This window comes from Capra hircus, chromosome 28 (genome assembly GCF_001704415.2).
Source record: "Capra hircus breed San Clemente chromosome 28, ASM170441v1, whole genome shotgun sequence".
In the NCBI taxonomy this organism is placed as follows: domain Eukaryota; kingdom Metazoa; phylum Chordata; class Mammalia; order Artiodactyla; family Bovidae; genus Capra; species Capra hircus.
The window spans coordinates 17,916,160-17,936,110 of record NC_030835.1 but is presented as its reverse complement, the minus strand read 5'-3'; the positions used below and the strand labels follow the sequence as shown (position 1 = coordinate 17,936,110).

Genomic DNA, 19,951 nt, shown 5'->3' with positions numbered 1-19,951 from the left:
TCGCAGAGGCAAAACCCTCACCAGGCCTAGACCACACCTGCTGCCTGCCGGGGCCTCTGCTGCCTCCTTTACCCAGCCCTTCAGAGTGCACCCCCAATTGGAGGGTGGAGCCCAAGGGGCGGGGGTGGAGAGATGAGCAGAAGTTGGATTACTTGAGCTGTCTTCTTATTCAGAATCCATTTATTAGCCTCAGCTTCCATAGATGTAGGGCCCGCCCCAAGGAGATTTGCATATTCATTTTGTTTAACATGATTCATCATCATGCAGGGAAGGAATTTGGGGCTGGAAGATGAAACCCCGTTTGTGAGCCATGGAGCTGTGCACAGAGAGCTCAGGGCAGCATTGCAGGCCTCACACACCCAGAGTGGGCTCCACTGGTACAGAGATGGGGGTGTGTGCCATAGGGAGGACCCCCACCCTGATTCTCATCCTGGACTACTATCTCTGCTGAGAGCGAGGCAAGGACCTCAGCCTTTAGAGGCATCCCCTGCCCTTTCAGAACTTCCCCCCAGAAGTAACATTCACAAAGTGCTTTACAGCTTATAGACCCTTACATCTGCCCCATGAGATAATAACATTATGATACAGCCTAAGATTGGTGGAGCATCCGTTATGCACTAAACATTTATTGTTTGTTATCTCCCATAAGCCTCACAATAATCCCATGGGGCGGGTTTTCTTATTATGCCCATCTATAAGGAAACTGAGGCTCAGAGAGGTTGCCTAACTTCTGTAAAGTCACACAGCAAATAAAGGGTAGAGCTGTGAGTCATAGAGCACATTACCTTTTGCTCTTGCTCCTCAAAGCCTCCTTTATCGTATCATTCTTCCCCACAAATAACCACTTGTAATTGCTAGTAACCATCTTCCTGCTGGAAAGATAAGGAATGTGCATACAGGCAGTGTAGGCTTGTACTGTGTTGCTCCATATACATTTTTGGGATTGATGGATGAAAGAACTTGACAGCTCCTGGTAACTGACTCCTCCCCTTCCAGCATCTTCCTGGTGGCACCTAGCACCTGTGAAGTCCTGAGCCTGGAACCTCTGCATGGCCTAAGTCATTCTGTGGCAGCCCCTTTAAACATCCTTAGTAGGCCCTGGCATTTAACATGAATAAGAGGATCCAAGTTTCTCAAGGTCATCGTGGCCATCCCCCTGCCTCCTGGACCTAATACATTTGCTTACTCAGCACTGAGAATAGTATAGCACGGTGCTGAAGGGCTTGGGCTCTGGCGCAGCCTGCCTGAGTGCAAGTCCCAGAGTACCTGCTTGGTATACACGGCCTTGGACGTCTGGAAAATGGGGATAGCACTGATGTCTGTTCCACAAGCTGCCAAGAGGATTATACAAGAGAGTGCATGGAAGTGCTTACCACAGGGCCTCACCATAGGGAGTCCTCAGTAGGTGGGAGTTATCACCCTAGACCCGTGGAAGGCCTTTCTTGTTTTTAAAAAATCCCAGGAGACTCCATTCTCTATCAGTTGCCACTTTCCAGAATCTGCCAAGTCTCATGACCAGCCACCTCATGCCTTAGGCATAGCCTGTTTCTGTCCTGGACTCAGCCTGCTGCAGCCCTAGGCTCGGGGACAGTGTCCTGGAACCCCAATTAGACCCCTGGTTCTGGGACTCCAGGGTAGCTTTGTAGAGAGGATTCTTCTATAGGTCTCATTGTAGCTTTCCCTAATTTTTTGTCTTAGAATGTTCTCCTTCTGAAAAAAGTTATAAAGATTTTGTTTTGACCTTTGACTTTTCAAAGTGAATCATTGTATTGCCTTCACAGCTCTGTGTGGAAGGGCAGGGCAGGGACTGTTGTACCCATTTCCTGGATGGGAAAACTGAGGCATTTGATGTTTGCATGGATGCCCTGTAGCAACAGAGAAGGAAGTCTTATAGATTGTTATTGGAAAGCTGGAATGTGACCCAGAGTTTCAGGACAGTTGTTTCTGATTTCTTTTTTCCCAATCAGGCCAGTGTGCATGGGGGGTGGGGGGGTGGGTGGGTTATCGTCATTGAATGGATCCTTTCCTGCCTCCAGGAGCCACTTTCCAAATTCCTCTTGGGGGAGGGAGCAGGAAAAGCTCCCAGGAGTCCATTGGGCAACACTGTCAAGTTGGGGAAGGGTGAGACGGTAAAGTGAACAGCAAGGTCTGGATTCCTGCCTCCACTCTGATTCCTCTTACTCCTGCCATGCCACAGAGAGGGAGGTGGGGTCACAGCCCTGAGGCAGGGGTGTTGAACTGCTGGTGTTGAAAGCAGCATGTCATGGAGACTGGAGCCAGCCTGGGCACAGGGGCTGCCTCTCTGCCACAGCCCTTCCTGTCCCCTTCTCCCTGCATGGGTCCTGCAGCCAGCTGCTGGGTCGCTCTGCCAGCCATGCACTGTCCATGAGGCATCACGCCCTGTGCTGCAGCATGCCCCCTTCCTCAGCTCCTGCAGGTCTGCAGGTGAGAGGGGGGAGAGAGTGCTGTAGGAGGGCAGGTGCAGGGACAGCCCTGGAGTAGGGGTGCTGCATGGAAGCGGCACACAAGGATGGAGTGGATCTTGAAACTCTTCTCTTACTCACTCTGCAGGAAGGTCCTTGGGCTGGGATGCTCAGTGGCGGGGGGAGGAGAAAAACTACCTGGATCTCCTATAAAAAGATAGCTGGGGCCATTTCACCCTTGGGTATCCTACCTGGCTTTGAAAACCAAATTTCCGAGAAGAAAGAAGGGAGGTCTCAGATGTTCCTCTGATGGGCTTCTTCCAGTCAGGCATGTCCAGCATCTCCGTGAAGCAGGGCCTAGGAGTGTGGGCAGAAGACAATGTCTCAATCCCAGCCTGAGCTTGTGTACCTAGGAAGCCCAGGCAGCCAGGCCACTCTGGGGAAGGAAGAGAACCTTGGTCTCCTATGCTGGTTGGTGAAGCCTCTTCCCTAGAACTGTCAGCAGGAATGTGTGTGGAGATGTGGAGAGGGCACAAGTACCTCAAGAAGGGTGGGCCAGCATTCTGGGGGCCGCTGTGTACACCAGTCTGACTGAAGCAGAGGGTCTCAGTAGGACAAAAACAAAAGATGAGTTTGGAAAGGGAAGCTTTGACCAGACTATAGTGACATTCAAGTGCGGCAGAAACTTGCCTTGGACAGGAAAGAGGAGCCAGTGATGGTGTTTGAGGAGGAAAATAAGATGAAGGGTCACTGCTTTAGGGCAGTGACTCTCCAAGATTAGTTACAGGAGCAGAGCTGAAAGAGGAGAGGCCACTGCAGTGGTTCAGCCATAGGGAGGTTTTCTCAATTTTTATATTAATGTTATCAGTCATATATGCATGAGTTTAAAAGTCAAATAGTAAAGCTAGGCTTATAATAAAAATAGCAATGCCCTGCCTCATCCTTTCCCGTTCCTGATTCCCACTCTCAGATAACCTCATTCAATTTCTGATGGCTACTGATAGTTACCTTATTTCCAAATTGCATGCTTATACATTTTTTTAGTTTTAGACATTATCTGTCGACTTTCAGCTGTGAAGGATGAGAATTAAACTTTTACACCACCCTTTACCTCATCTTTGCTACACACACATACACACACCACTCTTAATGTGCTCCGCCCATCCTCCCAGCGTAATTATATTCCTCCTTTTAGCTCACACAGCATTTAGTGTATGCAGCATTGTAATTATGTAAATATTATTCACGGCTGAGCCACATAGTGTACAGCACTGTCATTATAGTTCCAGTGTAATCATATTCCTTCTTTTGCTTTCTGCAGAATTAATAATTACCTCTTTTTGTTTGTTTGCTTAGTGTTCTATAAACCTATCATTTGTTCACCCCTAAATATTCTGACATAATTGAATACCACCTCTCCGTGTATTAAAAGTGTATTGATTCTTAAATTCAGTTTACGTTTTTCTTGGCAACAGTCTCCCTGGAGCATTCATCCTCCTGCTCCAATCTGAACTGGGTATGCTCTGGCTTGCTTGCTATCCTGGAGGCTGAATGGCTAAAGGGGCCTGATGTAGGGTGTGCATAAGGGAAGAAAGGAAGTCACTCAGAGTCCGTTTTTGTTTCTCTCCTGCATTACATCTCCTGTTACATGGGTTCCCTAATATCTTCTATCTCAGCTTCTGCCTTCATTTTCGTAGAATACACCCTTCATTAATTTCATGAATGAGAATTCATGGGGAATTTTAAAAATTTTGTTTTGAAAAATATATTTGTTTTGCATGCATATGTGTTGATAGTTTGGCTGGGTATAGAACTCTAGAATAAAAGTAGTTTTCCTCATATTGTGAAGTCCTTTTTCCTTTGTGTTCTGGCTATTAAGAACTTTGGTGCCATTTTGATTCTTGGCCCTTTGATTGTGGCCTTTTGTTTTCTCTTTGCAAGTCTCTAGGATGTTTTTTTAAAAATACCCAGTGTTTTGAAATTTCATCGTTTTATGCTTCAGTGTGGAACTTTCTTCTGAACAGATAGGGTCTCTTTCCGTTTGGAAGCATGTCCTTCAGTTCTGGGAGTGTTCTTATTTTACTTCCTGGATAACTTCCTCCCCTTTAGTTGCTCTGTTTTCTCTCTGGAATCCCTGTTAGTTGGGAGTTGAATTTTCTAAACTACTCTAATTTTCTTACTTTCCTCCCCTGTTTAAGTCTCTTTAAGTTTTGTCCTAGTTTTGGAGAAATTTCTTTATCTTCCAACTCTTCTGTTGAGCTTTTACTATCTACTAGCTCGCTCTTCTTCTTGAAAGATTATTTATTTCAAAGATGCTGTCTTGTGTTATCGCTCTCAGTTCAGTTCAGTCACTCAGTCGTGTCCAACTTATTGCGACCCCGTGGACTGCAGCATCCCAGGCTTCTCTACCCATCACCAACTACCAGAGCTTGTTCAAACTCATGTTCTTCGAGTTGGTGATGCCATCTAACCATCGTGTCTTCTGTTGTCCCCTTCTCCTGCCTTCAGTCTTTCCCGGCATCAGAGTCTTTTTCCAATGAGTCAGTTCTTCACAACAGGTAGCCAAAGTATTGGAGCTTCAGCATCAGTCCTTCCAATGAATATTCAGGACTGATTTCCTTTAGGATTGACTTGTCTCTTTAAGCATGTTAAAGATATGTGTTGCTACTCCTTTTTTACTCTTTTCCTCTCTGTCTTTCACATTAGAAGCTCTTCTCAAATGTTTAGTGACCTTTAGTTGTCTGTTCATATTTAAGAGTGAGTTCACATTTACCTGCCTGGAAGCTCACTAAGCCTATTAGGACAGGGCAGGAAGGGAGGTGGGCTTCCCTGGAAGCTCAGCAGGTAAAGAATCCGCCTGTAATGCAGAGACCGTGGTTTGTTTCCTGGGTCAGGAAGATTCCCTGGAGAAAGGATAGGCTACCCACTCCAGTATTCTTGGGCTTCCCTGGTGGCTCAGATGGTAAAGAATCTGCCTGCAGTGCGGGAGACCTGGGTTCCATCACTGGGTTGGGAAGATCCCCTGGAGAAGAGAATGGCTACCCACTCCAGTATTCTTTCCTGGGAAATCCCATGGATAGAGGAACCTGGCAGTTTACAGTCCATGGGATCACAAAGAATCAGACATGACTGAGTGACTAAGCACAGCACAAGAAGGAGGGTGCTGCTTATTAACCGGTGGATTTGATAATCAGGTGAGGACTTGAATTTGTGTGTGGGGGGGGGTGGTATTCAACATGTTAATATTTTTTCTCTTGGGCCAGTTTTCCCTATCTCCTGCCTGGCTGTCAGCCTTCACAAGGCTGAATGATTATAAGAGGCCTGATTGGAGATGGGAATGAGGGGAGATGCAGCTTTTCACTTAACCTCCCAGTTTTCAGTGCCTCTTCCAGCTCCCAGTCTGAGTCCAGAGCCTGACTACCTCAGCCCCTCCAGAACGCAAACCTCATAGCTTCTGCAAGAGTTGGGGAAGGCATCTGGGAGTCTTACCACTCTTCTTAAAGATTTGCAACCAGTCTTCCTGTTTTGAGCATCACTTTGTGTCTCCACTTCCTGAGCTTTCCTGAGATTCTGAGACGCTAGCCAAAGTTTCAGCTTTTCTTTCTCTCCTAAGGCAGTTTCCAATTGCATCTGTTTCCAGGATTTTGTTGACACCTCTCATCTGTTGTCACCTCCTTTCCTGTTCTTTTTGCCCTTATGGATATATGCATTTTAAACTTCCATATTGTCATTTTGGTGAGGGGTTGGGACAAAAGCAGAAATCAGTGGGTATGTTCAATCTGCCGTGTTTAACAGCAAGTCCTGATTTTGTTAAAACATTTATTGAATGCCTTCTATGTGCCAGCGACAGTGCTAGGACTTCAGAGGTGGCTTAAATCGCAGAGAGAAGGGGAGGATCTGAGGAATGTTGAAGGAAGACTTGACAGAGCCTGGGGATTGGTGAGGAGTGGGAGGCCAGAGAGAGGGGCACATCCAGCAGGTGAAGACACTGGCAGAACTCGGGGATTCATGTTAGAGTCATCCACTGGGGATGGAAGTTAGGTAAGCACTTTGATGCAGGTCTTCCCAGGATTCAGAATAGACAGTATGGAGCCAGAGGCTGAGAAAGGAGCAGGCTCTTGGAGACAGGAGAGCACTGAGCTTGCTCCATGGAGAACGGAACAGCTGAGGAGTCCAGCTCAGTCCAGAGAAAGTGCTTGAGCCACATTAGGGTATGTGGGGCTTGGGGCCCAGCCCTGTGAGGCTCATTCTGCCCACAGAGCTGGCACCTCCACCTGACATTAAGCCTGGCCCTCAGGGCAGATCTAACACCTCTTAGAGTCCAGTGCACATCGTCTGGGAGAGAACAGACACTGGTCGACAGAAGAGATGTTGTAACTGATCTCTTCCAGACTCCTCTGCAGAGAGAGATGCTGGAGGATGTGTGCATGTGTGTGGGTATGAGCACATGTGTGGTATAAGCACACTGTGTGCCCTCTCCCTGACCAGAATGAGGGCACCTGAAACATCCACGGAGGCCCAGTGGGCACCTGCCTCTCCTGGTTCTCCTCCTTTTACCAGTTCTCTTCTTGGACCTCTCATCTCGTGCCCACACAGGCCTTGTTGCTTGTTTGAGAAAGAAACACGGCCCATATCTCCCATAGACCTCATTTCTTCTCCCCTATAAGCTGGAACGACAAAAGCCTCCCAAACTTCATACCATTCCCAAGCTCCCCAGTAGGCCTCGGCTCCAGAGTCATAAGTGAAAAAAAGCACCTCTTTGGCATCAGTGGAGACCAAGACATGGGCACCTCCACTTTGCCTGGCACCACCTAGCCCTGCCACCCCCATCAGAAATGTCTTTACTTATAACTTTAATTATTCTAGTCACAGTGGGAGCCCATTTCCTTCTCCCCAGTGACAGTGTGCACATTTTGAGACCCTTCTTCCTTCTGAAATTCTTTTTGGGCTAAAACTCCCTACCAACGCTCTCTTCCCTAACCCAGACAACTTGAATCTACCATCTTCAGGCGTGTCATCCCCAGCCCTTCTATAGAGGAAATGAACCAGTTCTGCTTGACTAGGGGCCCTGAGCTCACTCTCTACCCTCATCTCCAGGGTTCCCCAGGTCTGGGGACACAGAGGTGACCTGATTTTAAATGCTGCTCATCACTTAAAGCTGTGTGACTTTGGGCCAATAGCTTCATTTCTCTGAGGTTCCATTTCCCCATCTGGGAAAAGGAGGTAATGAGAGAAAATCTGTAAAAATGCTGACAGGTGAAGGGTTGAGTCCCTGCCCTGCCCTGCCCCTCCTCAGGGACCAGTAGCCCAGCCTCTGAGCCACAAGCTCAGTCCAGGAGGGTCTGTTCACCAAGGCACTGGCACCTTTTCAGAACTCCATCTGTCAAGAATTTATTACTAATGCATTTTATAACAGGCTTTATAATAAGATATTAAAGACTGTGGCAGCATCTAGCAAGCATTCCATAAATATTAATAACGCCTTTAGAGATGGCACCTACGGTGGCAACAGTTGGGCTTGTTTCGAAGTTTGGTCTAGGACTGAGAATAAATCTCATGGGCGGGGAAGGGGGGTGCACCACGAGCATGAGAGGGTATGGCGGGCTTTTTTCTCTCTCTGATCTTTCTCGTGCTGCTCTGGATTTTTTTACTTCTTGTCTTTTGTTCACAACTTTCCCTCTAGAATGTCTCTTTTGCTCCTTAAAGTTTTCCTTTCCTTTCTTCCCAACTTTCTTCCCTCTGTCTGTTCTCACAAACTCTCTCCCCCGCTTTGGCCCCCAGTTCTGCCCCTTTCACATCCCCCTTGGTCTTCCTTCCGCCTTCCCGCTTCTCTCCCTTCCCCTTTGTTTGCACTCTCTCCATCTCTGTTTCTTCCACCCTCCAGGCTGCCTGTCTGGCCCTCTTCCTCCCTCGCTGCCCCTGCGCCCCTCACCCGTTCCAGTGAGCACCCCCGGCCACCTCTGTAGAAACGCGGCTCACACTGCATGTGAGAAGTGAGCTATTTATCATTATTATTAACGAACAAGATCCCTGGAATGGTAGAACTTTGCCAGAGTCTATTCCCTTGTCACCCCAGGAGTAGCAAAAAGATTTATTTGTCTCTGAATTGCACAGGGTGGCCCGTTTACAGCAGGTCCATCAGGAGTGATGCGGAGCTTAAATGGGGAGTGGAAAGAGTCCGGGGCCTGCCCGGTCTGTGACCTGCATGGAGCGGGCCTCTCACCGAGAGGGACAGTCTGGTAGGGCAGGAGACTTGCTGGGGACTATGCCTCACCACACTCCCCGGCCCCCAGGAGGCATGGGCAGTGTACTTGAGGAGATGTCCCAGAAGCTGTGGAGGAGAGGACGGGGCTGGACAGGGGGTGCCGTGGAGGAAGGAGCTCTGGAAGCCGAGCTGAGACAGAGAAGTGGGCTAAGAGGGCTGTCTCAGGAACTGGAGTAATCACGTCCTGTGCAGCCTTTCCTCCGGAGACCAGCTGCTCCTTTCCAGCACAGAGGTGGACCCAGAGCCACTTTCCACAGTGAATATATGCGGGGAGAAGCTGCCCTAGAATGGGGCTGCCCCACCCCCAGCCGAAGTGGGCCATTTGGCCCTACTTTTTCATGGCCCTGACCCATCTGGCAGATGGTTCTGTAGACCCCAAACTCTAAGGCCGGATGCTATAGAGGCACTGTCCCACTGGTCCCCTGACTCCAGGTGGGCAGAAGCTGACTCTCTGGGGCATCTCTTCTCCAGGTCTGTCCTGGATGATTGTGTCAGCCCCATGGTCAAGCTCTCCCAGACCTACCCCTCCCACCCCACATGCTCACTGACCTTCACAATGACCTGAGTGGATTTGCATGTTAAAAGGAGTGTCTGGAGACACTTGAAAAGAAGACAGAGCCAACATTCATTCATCCAGGCCTCTCTCCTCTCCCCATGTTACCTTTTGTGCCTTCAGCAGTCATGAGCTTTGCTTTCTATGGCCCAGCTGTGAGCGTGAAAGGGCCAGATCCCAGCAGGCGAGGGGCAGGGTGAACCGTCTCAGGACCACAGCCAAGGACAGGAGGGGAGGCCCAGACGGGTTCTGCAAAGGCTGGGGCATAGGAGGCCTCAGAGCCCTCGTCTCTGCTTTCTGCTTTACGGGTGCCCCATGCTCACTGCAGACGGGCTTCCTCTACACTTCTGTTTCTGTGTGACTTTCAGCCTCTACCCCAACCAGGTAGCAGGAATCTTTCTTTCAAGTTCCCATGGAAAGTGCTTTAATTTACAAGGCCCCATCTCATTGGCCTGCTTGCGTCACGTGTTTACCCCTGGACCAATCGCATGTGGCCTGGGCCCGAAGTCACTTGGTACAAACACGGCTGCCTGTATCCATCCCTTTGGTAAAAAGAGCATCTCTGCTTGGAAGGAGGGTGGGCCAGGACGCAGTGGGTAGTGTCTCTGGGTAGGGTAAGTAAAGCACTTGAGTTAAGACACCTGGTTTTCAGGCACAGCTCTGCGATTAACCACATGTGAGACAGAAAGCTTGGAAGTGCGCCCTCTCACTTTTCCCATCTAAAAACTGGGGAGACTGGGCTGGATAATCTCCAAGGTGCCTTCCAGCTTCCACGTTCAAGCCATCTTCTCCCTGAGTGGTGCGTGGCCAGGCCTGGCCTCCGTGCTCAGGAGCTCCTTGGCCTCCAGGAACCCCTCCCACCCCCGCCCTCAGATCCCACCCCTCCTCTCACATTCTCCAAACCCACTCTGGAGGGTCTTCAGAAGTTCTCCCATCCTGTCTGCAACAGCCGTGAACCAGTAAACAGAGGTGTTCTCTTCCTGAATTCCGATCTACCTATTTTCTAAATTTGTGATGAAGAGATCAGCCACTTACCCTGTTTCTAATCCCCCCACATCTGTGATGGTATTTTATTACCGCAGTAATAATGGCAGTGACCATTTATGAGGATCGCTCAATATTGCCGTGTGCCTGGCTTGGTGAGAGGTTTTCCCCCCACACCTTAGCTCATGTAAAAGTTTCTCACTACCCCAGGAGTGGTAGGTAGTGTTAACAGCTCCACTTTTACATTTTCCTTTACTTAGGGAAACTGAGACCAAAATAATAGATGTAACAGCACGTGTCCAAGGTCTCCACCCAACAAGTGAAAAGGCTGGGGCTCAAACAGGAGGTCTGACTCAGAGCCCACACTCCGAGCACCAAGTGTTAACTGCCTACGGTGTACTTGAAAATCCAGATGTGCCCGGCCCCATGGAGGAAATCTGCTTGCTTTGAGTGTCAACCTGTGAATGTATCCAGTGTTTCTGGGAATAAGTAGCTGGGTGCTCCAAGAATTCCCCAGTGTATGTGCTGGTGAGAGTCCCCTCCCCACCATTTCCCTGATAGAGCATGGCGCCCAGGATTGGAAATGCAGGAGGTCAGCATTCTTTCCTCTCCAGTGGCCTGTCCCTTCTAAGGGAACGGCTCCTTGTCAGGCCTATTTAAAACCTTTTCTACGTTATGCAGAAGTTAAATGGGTTTTCACTGCAGGGCATGAAACATAATCCAAGAAGGTCAGACACAGGACCATCCCTTCCTTTCCCTCTTTTCCTGTCATCTTGGAGCTTGCTCTTAAATCCTCTGACCAGATGCTCAGAGAGCCCTTGCCCCAGACTATGCAGTATGGATGAGTGAAATGTCCTTTCCTCCCCAAGGCAGGGGGCTGGAGAGCTGACATTCTCGTGGGAACTGTCTCTCTCCTCTGGGCACTGGCTACATGTGGAGTGCGCTCTGAAGTGCTGTCCAGCTGCCTCGCTGGGGGTTGGTCGCCCTGAAATCAGAACATGTCTGTCCCTCTTGTGGCAAGAGCTACAGGCTGCAATGGCATGCTCTGCTCTGGGGCTTGGGGCTGACACTGGCACTCCTGAGATGTGTATGCTGGATGTAGAGACGGGGAGGAGGGAAGAGAGAGAAAGACCTGTAGGTTAGCTGAGAACCTCATAAAGATCTCCTCCAGACCAGTCTCCTGTGGTTGGCATGTTGGGATGGAGGCTGGCATTGCTGAGCCCAGCACCTGGGGAGTTCAGTTTCTGGGCCTTTGAACATGTGGCTTGGGGTAGGTCCTTTGCAGAGTGCCTGTATCTGTCAGGGTCCCCCAGGAAACAATTCATCTCTGATAGTTCCAATAAAGGCATTTCAGTGAAGAGACAACTTCCAAAGGGGGAGCAGGGCTAGAGCGACACTAAGGGATATTGAGGCTCCAAGGACTAGCAACACGGGGAAGTTCTTTCTACTGTTGGGACTGGAGGGGCAAGGGGAAGGGCTGGAGCCACTGAAACCTGGGGCTGGAGGGGAGGGGCTGCTGGGTTGGAGCTGGAGGGACTGGGAAAGTATACTTCAAACCCTTTCTCCTCCTGCCTCCTCCCCAAACTCTGAGCTCCTGCCAGCCCCTCCCATTGGCAGCCTGGGAATGCAGTGCACTGAGGCCACCCTGGACTGGGGAGGCGGGCAGGAGGTGGGTCATGGCAGAGACGGGTACTCGGTGGACCTGGGGACTGCAGACAGGGAGTGTCCGGTGCAGTATCATTAGTAGTCATGGTGCTTCTTTATGCCTCCCTGCCCTACCCTTGAACATGTTCTTGTCTGCCACCCTCTAGAAGGCATTCAGACAATAAAATCACAACTGCCATCTTCTAAGCACTTAATATATTCTGGAAAGTTTATACTCAGGAGCTCATGTACTCTTCACATTAACTGCATGAAATATTATTAACTTTGATGCACAGAAAGGAGATTAAAGATCAGAGAGATGAAGTAACTGGCCCAAAGACACACAGTAAGACTTAGGTTCCAACAGAAGTCTGTCCATCCCTGAAATCTAGCACTTGTCCCCTCTGCCCCCTTGTACACTTGAATACTTTCCCCCTTTTGGAGAGGAAGAGAGCATCTGTTTTCCAAGCCACTGAGCTGGGTAGGGCAGACCTTGCAAAGGCAAAGCAGGTTCAGGAACTCAGAAGTGTAAGGGAGTGTTCTGGTTTGGAAAAGTACAAATAGCTCTACGTGCCAGGAAATAGTAAACTGATAGAAAAGATACTGCGCATGATCTTAGCCAAAAGGCTGGGATGTGACACCTGCCAGGAAATAAAGCGAGAAGGAGACGAGACCAGACTATGCAGAGGGGCATGGAGCGTCAAGGATGGGATGGAGGAGAGGGGTCTTACCTGTCTGCCCCTGTCTTCAGCGTGGGTTGGAAAAGGATAGGATGTAAGCCTGTCCATTCAGGTGGACACTTGCCTGGTGATGGGGGAGGGGTAGCACCCTTAGAGAGAAACAATGGCAACTCTGTGGCTTTGTCCTCTGGAGGCCCTTTCCAGCCTGATCAGAGGTCTTACAGAGAACATACTTGCCTCCAGCAGATAGCCCTGGGGAAGCGCTTCCAGTATGCCTGAGACTGGTCTTCAAAGAGAGAAGCTTCTCAAGGTAGTGACCCAGGTCATGGGCAGCAGCACAGAGATGGGCAGCTGTGTGATGCCTTCCTTGATAGGAGCCCTGCAGGTGTCAGAAGGTACTCAGTCACTGTCCCAATGTGAAAAGATCACACAGGAATGTTGACTCTGCCCTCAGGGAACTTTCAGGCCAATCCCACGCTCTGGGCTAGAGGGTACCACCCATGCTGGCAGGTGACCTCAGCACTGTGTGGAAGACTTAGGGGAAAAAACTGCCATCAAGGTTTACAGAAGTGTTTAGAATAGAGCTAAGAGATAGGCTTAGAATGAACTATACCTGAATTTAGGGTCTTCTTTGCCATTGCTTAGCTGTGTGACTTGAGTGAGTTCCTTAACCTGTCTGAGCCTTGGCTTCGTTTTTGAAAGAGGGATCATAGCAGGCACCTAGAAAGCTACTTGGCGCAGAGCTGATGGGTGCCGTTCACAGCACAGTGAGTGGGAGTAGGGAATGTTTCTTCCTGCCTCTGGGCAGAGCCTCCTTAGGTAGCCTATCTTCTGATGTGTCCAGAGCTCACTGAGTCCGGAGTAAATTTACTCATGCAGAATTTTGCAGATGTGGCTTACCTGCCAAGCATTGTGGTGGGCACGATCGTGATGAGAGCTGACAGTTGGGAGAGAATGCAAACAGGTACTTAGAATACAATGTGCTAAGATGCTGTCATAGAGATTCATCCATGTCTTCCTAAAGGATGCTTACTGGACACCTGCCATGTGGCAGGCGCCTGCTGGGCCAGGCAGATAGAGCTCTATGGCTTCTATGGAGCACATGTGCAGTGAGAGACAGGCACTGACTGGGGAGTTACAGAGGAATTGTGGGTGATGAAACATTCCAGGGTGCTATGGGATCCTGAATATAATAGTGGCAGGGGTTGGGAGCATGGTAGGGGCTGACCCACCTTAAGGGACTGGAAGGCATCCATGAGGAAGTTACATTTAACCAGAAACCCCAAGTCAGAAAGGGGCAGGGGTCTATCTATATACACAGTGTGTAGCAAAGGGAATCATGGAAGGCTCCCAGGAGGTGGTGACATTTGAGCAGGCTTTGTGGGCCTCTCTGGTTACAGGCTGCCATGGCCCAGGGATGTTATGTGGATGCCCCACCCCTAGGCAAGTCAAGAACTCTCTGTGGGCCAGCCCCACCCCAGACTCTATGCCACCTCCCCATATTACACATCTCCCAGCTCCCTGTCCTTGGAACCTCCCAACATGTAGACTGCTGGCTGCCCTCCAGAGCAGCCCGTGCCTGAGGCTTGGGCAGCCAAGGGGCACCTAACAGAGAAAGCAAAACTGCCAAGAAGCAGGGGTTTGGGGACCAAAAGGCCCTCATCCGGAACTTCAGGATAAGCAGATCATCTTTGGAACTGGTGCTGTTATAGCCACCAGGAGGCCATCAAAAAATGGAAAAAAAAAATAGATATAGCATTTTAAATTCCTGTGAACCCTTTTAGAATAAAAATGACGAAGCCGCAGGTCTGGTTGGCTGGAGGGACGTGGTTAATGGGCTTTGGGGGAATAGTCTCTGATGGAGGCAGCTGCTCTGAGCTCCAGCTCACCCTTTTATTTGCTTTGTTTCACCCCAGAACACACCAGTGGGGACGCCCATTTTCATTGTGAACGCCACGGACCCTGACCTGGGCGCAGGCGGCAGCGTCCTCTACTCCTTCCAGCCCCCCTCCCAGTTCTTTGCCATCGACAGCGCACGCGGCATCGTCACAGTGATCCGGGAGCTGGACTACGAGACCACGCAGGCCTACCAGCTCACCGTCAACGCCACGGTGAGTCCCTGTGCCAGGGGCCCAGGCAGCGAGGTGTCAGCCTCCTACCCTCAGAGAAGGCACAGGATGTCAGCCTCCTTTCCTGCTAAGCAAGGCTTATAATGGTGTTGCTGATGATCATAATGATAGCAACAACTGATGTTCCTGAGGGTTCGTGCTATGTCCCTGGTGCTGTGGGGAGCACTCGAACGGATTGTCTCCTTTAAACCTCACAACAGTGCTATGGCCCATTTTACAGATGAGGAAACCGAGGCACAGGAGCAATTCAGTGACTTGCTCACAGACTCCAGCGCCTGCACTGGTAACCCCGTGGGTCATTCCTAGTGCAGGATGTCCTCTCACTCTGAGACACAAGGCAGAGGTGTCAGCCCAGCTGTGTCCTGACACCACCCAGCATGCAGAATCAGAGAGTCCAGGCATCCTGGCCACTGCGCTAGAGCGGTGATACTTACACAGAAGGGAATACCCATCTGTGCCAAGCACTGTGCTTGGGTCCTGGGAATTCCAAGATGAATTAGTCAGAAGAGGGACGTTCAAGAGGAATAATTATCCTGTTTTATAGCTGACACTGTTGAGACACAAACCGAGGAGTGGTCGGCAGCAAGAACCCAAGCCTGGGTTGTCCAGGGCCCCGTGGTCAGGAGTCTCCAAATCTCCAGAACATCATAGCTGCACGGCCTCTGTCACCAGCGGTTGTGGAGGGGCTGGAGGACAGGCAGGCCACGGCCTCAGTAGGGTTCTTTCCTTGCACGTCCCTCTTCCCCTCCTGGCCACGGCCTCCAAGCGCAGCTGGAGCCTTTAGCTGGCAGCAGGGCGAGAGCTGGCCTGTTGGTCCTTAGACTTCTGTTTCCAAAGCTTAGGCCAACTGTTAAATCACAGGAGTCCCTCTTGAGCCTCTGGGACTCATTAGCCTGACCCACAGCATCCACCACCTGGCCCGGATCACTGCAGGGGGGCTGCAGTAGCTCTGTGGGCTCTACTTGGCAGATCACAGCGCTCAGGTCCCAGGAGAAGACATATTGCATTGGGGCCAGGGGCCAGTTTGAAATATGAGGTTCCCTCAGGATTGGACAAGATCCAGAGAGGCCCCCCAAACCAGGAAATGCACACTTTTTCTTTCATACCTGGTCCAGGGGCCCTGGGGAGGCCACTGCAGATGATACTCCTGTTCTTGCCTTCTCCCCTGGTTAAGTGTTGGTTGCCTGGGAGGACATGTGTGCTGCTATTTGTGAAATTGACATCTGGGATCAAGGGGACTTGTAAGGCCAGAATCCACTTTTGGGGCACATCTGTATCCTTCCGCACACCCTGGCACACTCACTTAAGGTGGTGCCCCTCCCACCACTCTCCATTTGCTTACACTGGGGCCCAGAAATGCACAGATGCTTGTTCTCTTTTTCACTGTGAACTTGTCCCCGTGGGATATTTTCCATCTGCAGTGAAAATGGCTTCAGGCTGGGCCAGTGGCAAAGAGAGCAGAGCCGGGCACAGGCACAAATCTGGGTGGCCGGGCCTGTTGAAAGGCCTGGGCTCAAGCTGGGATGGTGAATGTGGTTAAATTGCCATCAATCTTCCAGCGACCGGGCCTTGAAGCTGAGAAACAGGAGGGGCCCTGGAATGAACTCCCTTAGGTCTTCGTGGTTCCCCAACCTGATGCACAAGTCCCTCTCAGGGCTAGCACTGTGCCCTTGGCCACTGGGAATCTCCCCAAGATTCTCCCATGTGGCATCGCAGGGAGCATGTGGGTCCCCAGCCTCCGCTGGGTGGGTGGTGGGTGGGAAAACGTGCAACTCCCCTGGGAACAAGTTGCTGAGACCTGTCGGCGCCAGAGTGACAGCTGGAAGCCTGGCCAGGTGCCTGCCTGCCAGATGTGCCCACTGCCATCCCCTTTCCCCAGCCATGGAGTCCAGGGTGGGCTGTATGGGGGCATCTTGGCAGAGGCAGGGCTGCAGCCACAGTTGTGGGACAGGAAGGGCAGGTGCCAGACTGGACAAAGCCAGCTGCCCACAGAAGCCTGTAAGAGCAAATCATAACCATTGGCATCTCCAGCCCCAGAGGTCAAGGGCCTTCCTGACGGGCCTCCCGCTCTGGCCCAGTCTGCCTGATGCCCGTGCCAGTCCCTAGATGAGAGCTCTCACCACTCTCTAGGGTGGTCCCCAAGCCTGGGCTGTGGGCCCCATCATCCTGGAGGCTGGGAGGCTGTCTCTACTGTGGTTTGGAGGGACACAGCTCCTCCTGCCTCTCCCCTACCTTGCTGCAGCCATGACCCATCCTCAAAGCCTCTCCTCCATCTCCCTGGCTACCCCCGAGGACTCTTTAGGACAACCAGCCCTTTCTTCTCCTCGAAGGCTCAGCATCTGTCTCTGGAGGGCAGGAGCAGGCACTGAGCTTGTAATGTGGGGACTGCCTTGCATCATTCACATCATCCCAAACAGACCAAGGGAGATCTAACCTAAGGACAGTCACTTCTCCAGTCCCAGAGCAGAGAATTTACAAGGCCTAGAGTCCATAGAAGGCAATGGCACCCCCCTCCAGTACTCTTGCATGGAAAATCCCATGGACGGAGGAGCCTGGAAGGCTGCAGTCCATGGGGTCGCTGAGAGTCAGACACGACTGAGCGACTTTACTTTGACTTTTCACTTTCATGCATTGGAGAAGGAAATGGCAACCCAGTCCAGTGTTCTTGCCTGGAGAATCCCAGGGACTGGGGAGCCTGGTAGGCTGCCATCTCTGGGGTCGCACAGAGTCAGACACGACTGAAGCGACTTAGCAGCAGCAGCAGCAGAGTCCATAGGGGTCATTCCCGCGAGTCTCTTCATCTCACAGAAGAGGAAGTCGAGACTCCAAAAGAGGAGATAACTTATTTGAGGTGACTTAGCAAGTCAGCAACTGGGCTGAGGTTAGGGCCTCAGATCAAGACAGATCAAGTCAAAACGACTTGAGCTGAATCCTGGCTACACACTTATCAGCTGCGTGACTCACAGCAAGTTACTTAACCTCTCTGAGTCTGTTGCACTGAAATAACGGGCACCCCACCAAAGCGAATGAGGTATCTAGCACAGTGCCTGGTGTATAATCTATTCAGCACATAGTTTCTGTTCCTCTTGGCTATTGTTATTCAGTAGCAGCAACTATTTCACATTTAGGATAATAGAAGATGGGTTTGGCTTTTCTTTTTTGGTGAGCATTTATGGGACTACATTTCCAACTATGAGGGTTTAAACAGTGCCTGCTTGGCCACATGGCCTGCATGGCCTCTCAAAATTCCTTCCCAGAGTCCCCCAAATGTCGCAGGCCCCAGAGCTCCCCCTACTGCTTCTACCAGCAAAATTGCTTGACCAGTCAACCCAGAGTGCAGGGCAGGGATGCAGGGCCCAGACTAGCCTCCTCTGCGGTCAAAGGGCTTTTCTTCTGAGGAACTCTCCCATCCTAGTCAATCCCTTTGTTGTCCGTGGAAGAGAGGGTGCAGGAGGAAGGCATGGAGGGAGCAGTGGCCCCCAGGCTGAATCCAGAGAAGGAGCTAAGGGCAGCACCTTCCTTTATCCCAAGGCAGTCACCCCGCCCACCAGAGGTCACACTGGTCAAGCCTGGGGGCGGGGGGCAGAGATGCGGCTCTGCCCCAGCCCTGCTCTGTGACAGTGGATACGCCACCTTCCACTGGGCCTTGAGGGCCCTGTTTGTGTTTTCCTGCGCAGGTCAGAGATTACTGAGTGTTCTTAGAGTTCCTGAGCTCTATGTGCTGATGTCCTTCCCTGTGGCAGTGTAGGAGCACGTGTGTACATGTGCGCACACGTTTGTGCACATGGGTGTTGTGCATGTGTGTCCATGTGTGTCCTCGTCCATATCACTTAACCTAAGCTGATGCATTCTTTGTCCTTCTAAGGATCAAGATAAGACCAGGCCTCTGTCTACCCTGGCCAACTTGGCCATCATCATCACAGACATCCAGGACATGGACCCCATCTTCATCAACCTGCCTTACAGCACCAACATCTACGAGCATTCTCCTCCGGTAAGACCCTCCCCGGCCCTTGTGAGATGTCCCTCTGCACTCTCGGTGGGCATGGAGGCCCTGTTTGGTGGGATGGGCTCCTTGGTGTTTCTGACTCCCATGTGCCTGGCAGTGATGGGTGTCCCAGTGCAGTGAAAACCCAACCCCCTCATACCCCCCACCTCCTCGCTCTTTCACTTCATCCCCAGAGCTCTCCAAGGGACAGAGAGAAGAGACTGGCTAGTGCGAGTGAAGGGCAGCAGTTCAGAAAGCTTCATGTGGGGTGATGGGGAATGGGGATGCCCATGGAAAATCCAGCCTGAGCTGGAGAGTGAATTTGAACTCAGCCAGGCTCACCAAAATATCAGTGGGGCTCAGCCACACCCCCTCGTGGGTCGGCTGGTCAATCCACCTCTCTTGGCCAGCCAACACTGCCCAAGATGGTGGCCTCTTACTATCTGCCCCATGGACCCTCTCAGGCTTGGCTCCTCCCTGAGAACTCACAGCTCCTGCTGCCCCTTCTAACTGCCCAGACTTTGGGTTTCTCAAAGCCATGTGTTCAAGAGAGGTACCTGGCTGGCCGTGGTCTGATTTTGTGCCATGTCACAAGGTCACAGGTTGCCAGCCAGCCTGTAGATTGACTGCCCATGGGCCCTTTGTCCACTGTGGTCCAGTCGACTGTGAGACAAAGCATGCCGCCCCTAGGCAGGGCTCTGGGTGGGCGGCTTTGCTCAGTTGTGGGCCAGGCAGGCAGTGCCCTGCATCCCACTTCCGGTAGCCATCCATGCTTATGTGTGGACTAGAATAGAATACCCGCACTGGGCTGATGAATTAGAAAAGGCGGCTCCTCTGGGCAGACACAACCCCTGAACGTGCAGGGGAGCAGCTCTATGGAAAGAAAACTGTGCCTGTCCTTCTATAGGAACTCAGTGTGCTTAGGGGAAGGAAACAGCTTTGAGAGCAAAGCGGGGTGCCCACCTGATCATGTAGCTATTCAGGACCCCACCTGCATGTCTGCACAGCTCACCAGTTTGGGTGCAAGTGAGAGGCAGGCTTCCCTGACCAGATGGCAGGCTGGGCTCCTGGACCACCGCAGGCTAGGAAGCCTGCTCCCAAGTTTGGTACTGTGGTCTCTCCTGCCTGTTGGCCTCTTCCAAGCACCATGCTGCAGGCTCCAGGTGTGAGAGGGTAGCCACTTCCTTCTTGGGGCTACTTGCAGGCTGGAGGGTCTGACAAGCAAGGTGGCCTCCTGTTGCCAGTGTCAGAAGCTGCTTTGAGAGTAGAGGGGGACATCTAAATG

The 19,951-nt window shown here is 51.3% G+C and overlaps 1 protein-coding gene across 1 annotated transcript in view; it reads left to right on the top strand.

Moving 5' to 3' along the window:
- CDH23 (cadherin related 23) overlaps nt 1–19,951 on the top strand; it is a 431,691-nt gene that overhangs the window by 154,008 nt on the left and 257,732 nt on the right. Inside the window, exons 7-8 of the mRNA XM_018042178.1 lie at nt 14,466–14,660; nt 18,544–18,672. Coding sequence (XP_017897667.1) covers nt 14,466–14,660; nt 18,544–18,672 — 324 coding nt within the window. The remainder of the gene's footprint in view (nt 1–14,465; nt 14,661–18,543; nt 18,673–19,951) is intronic.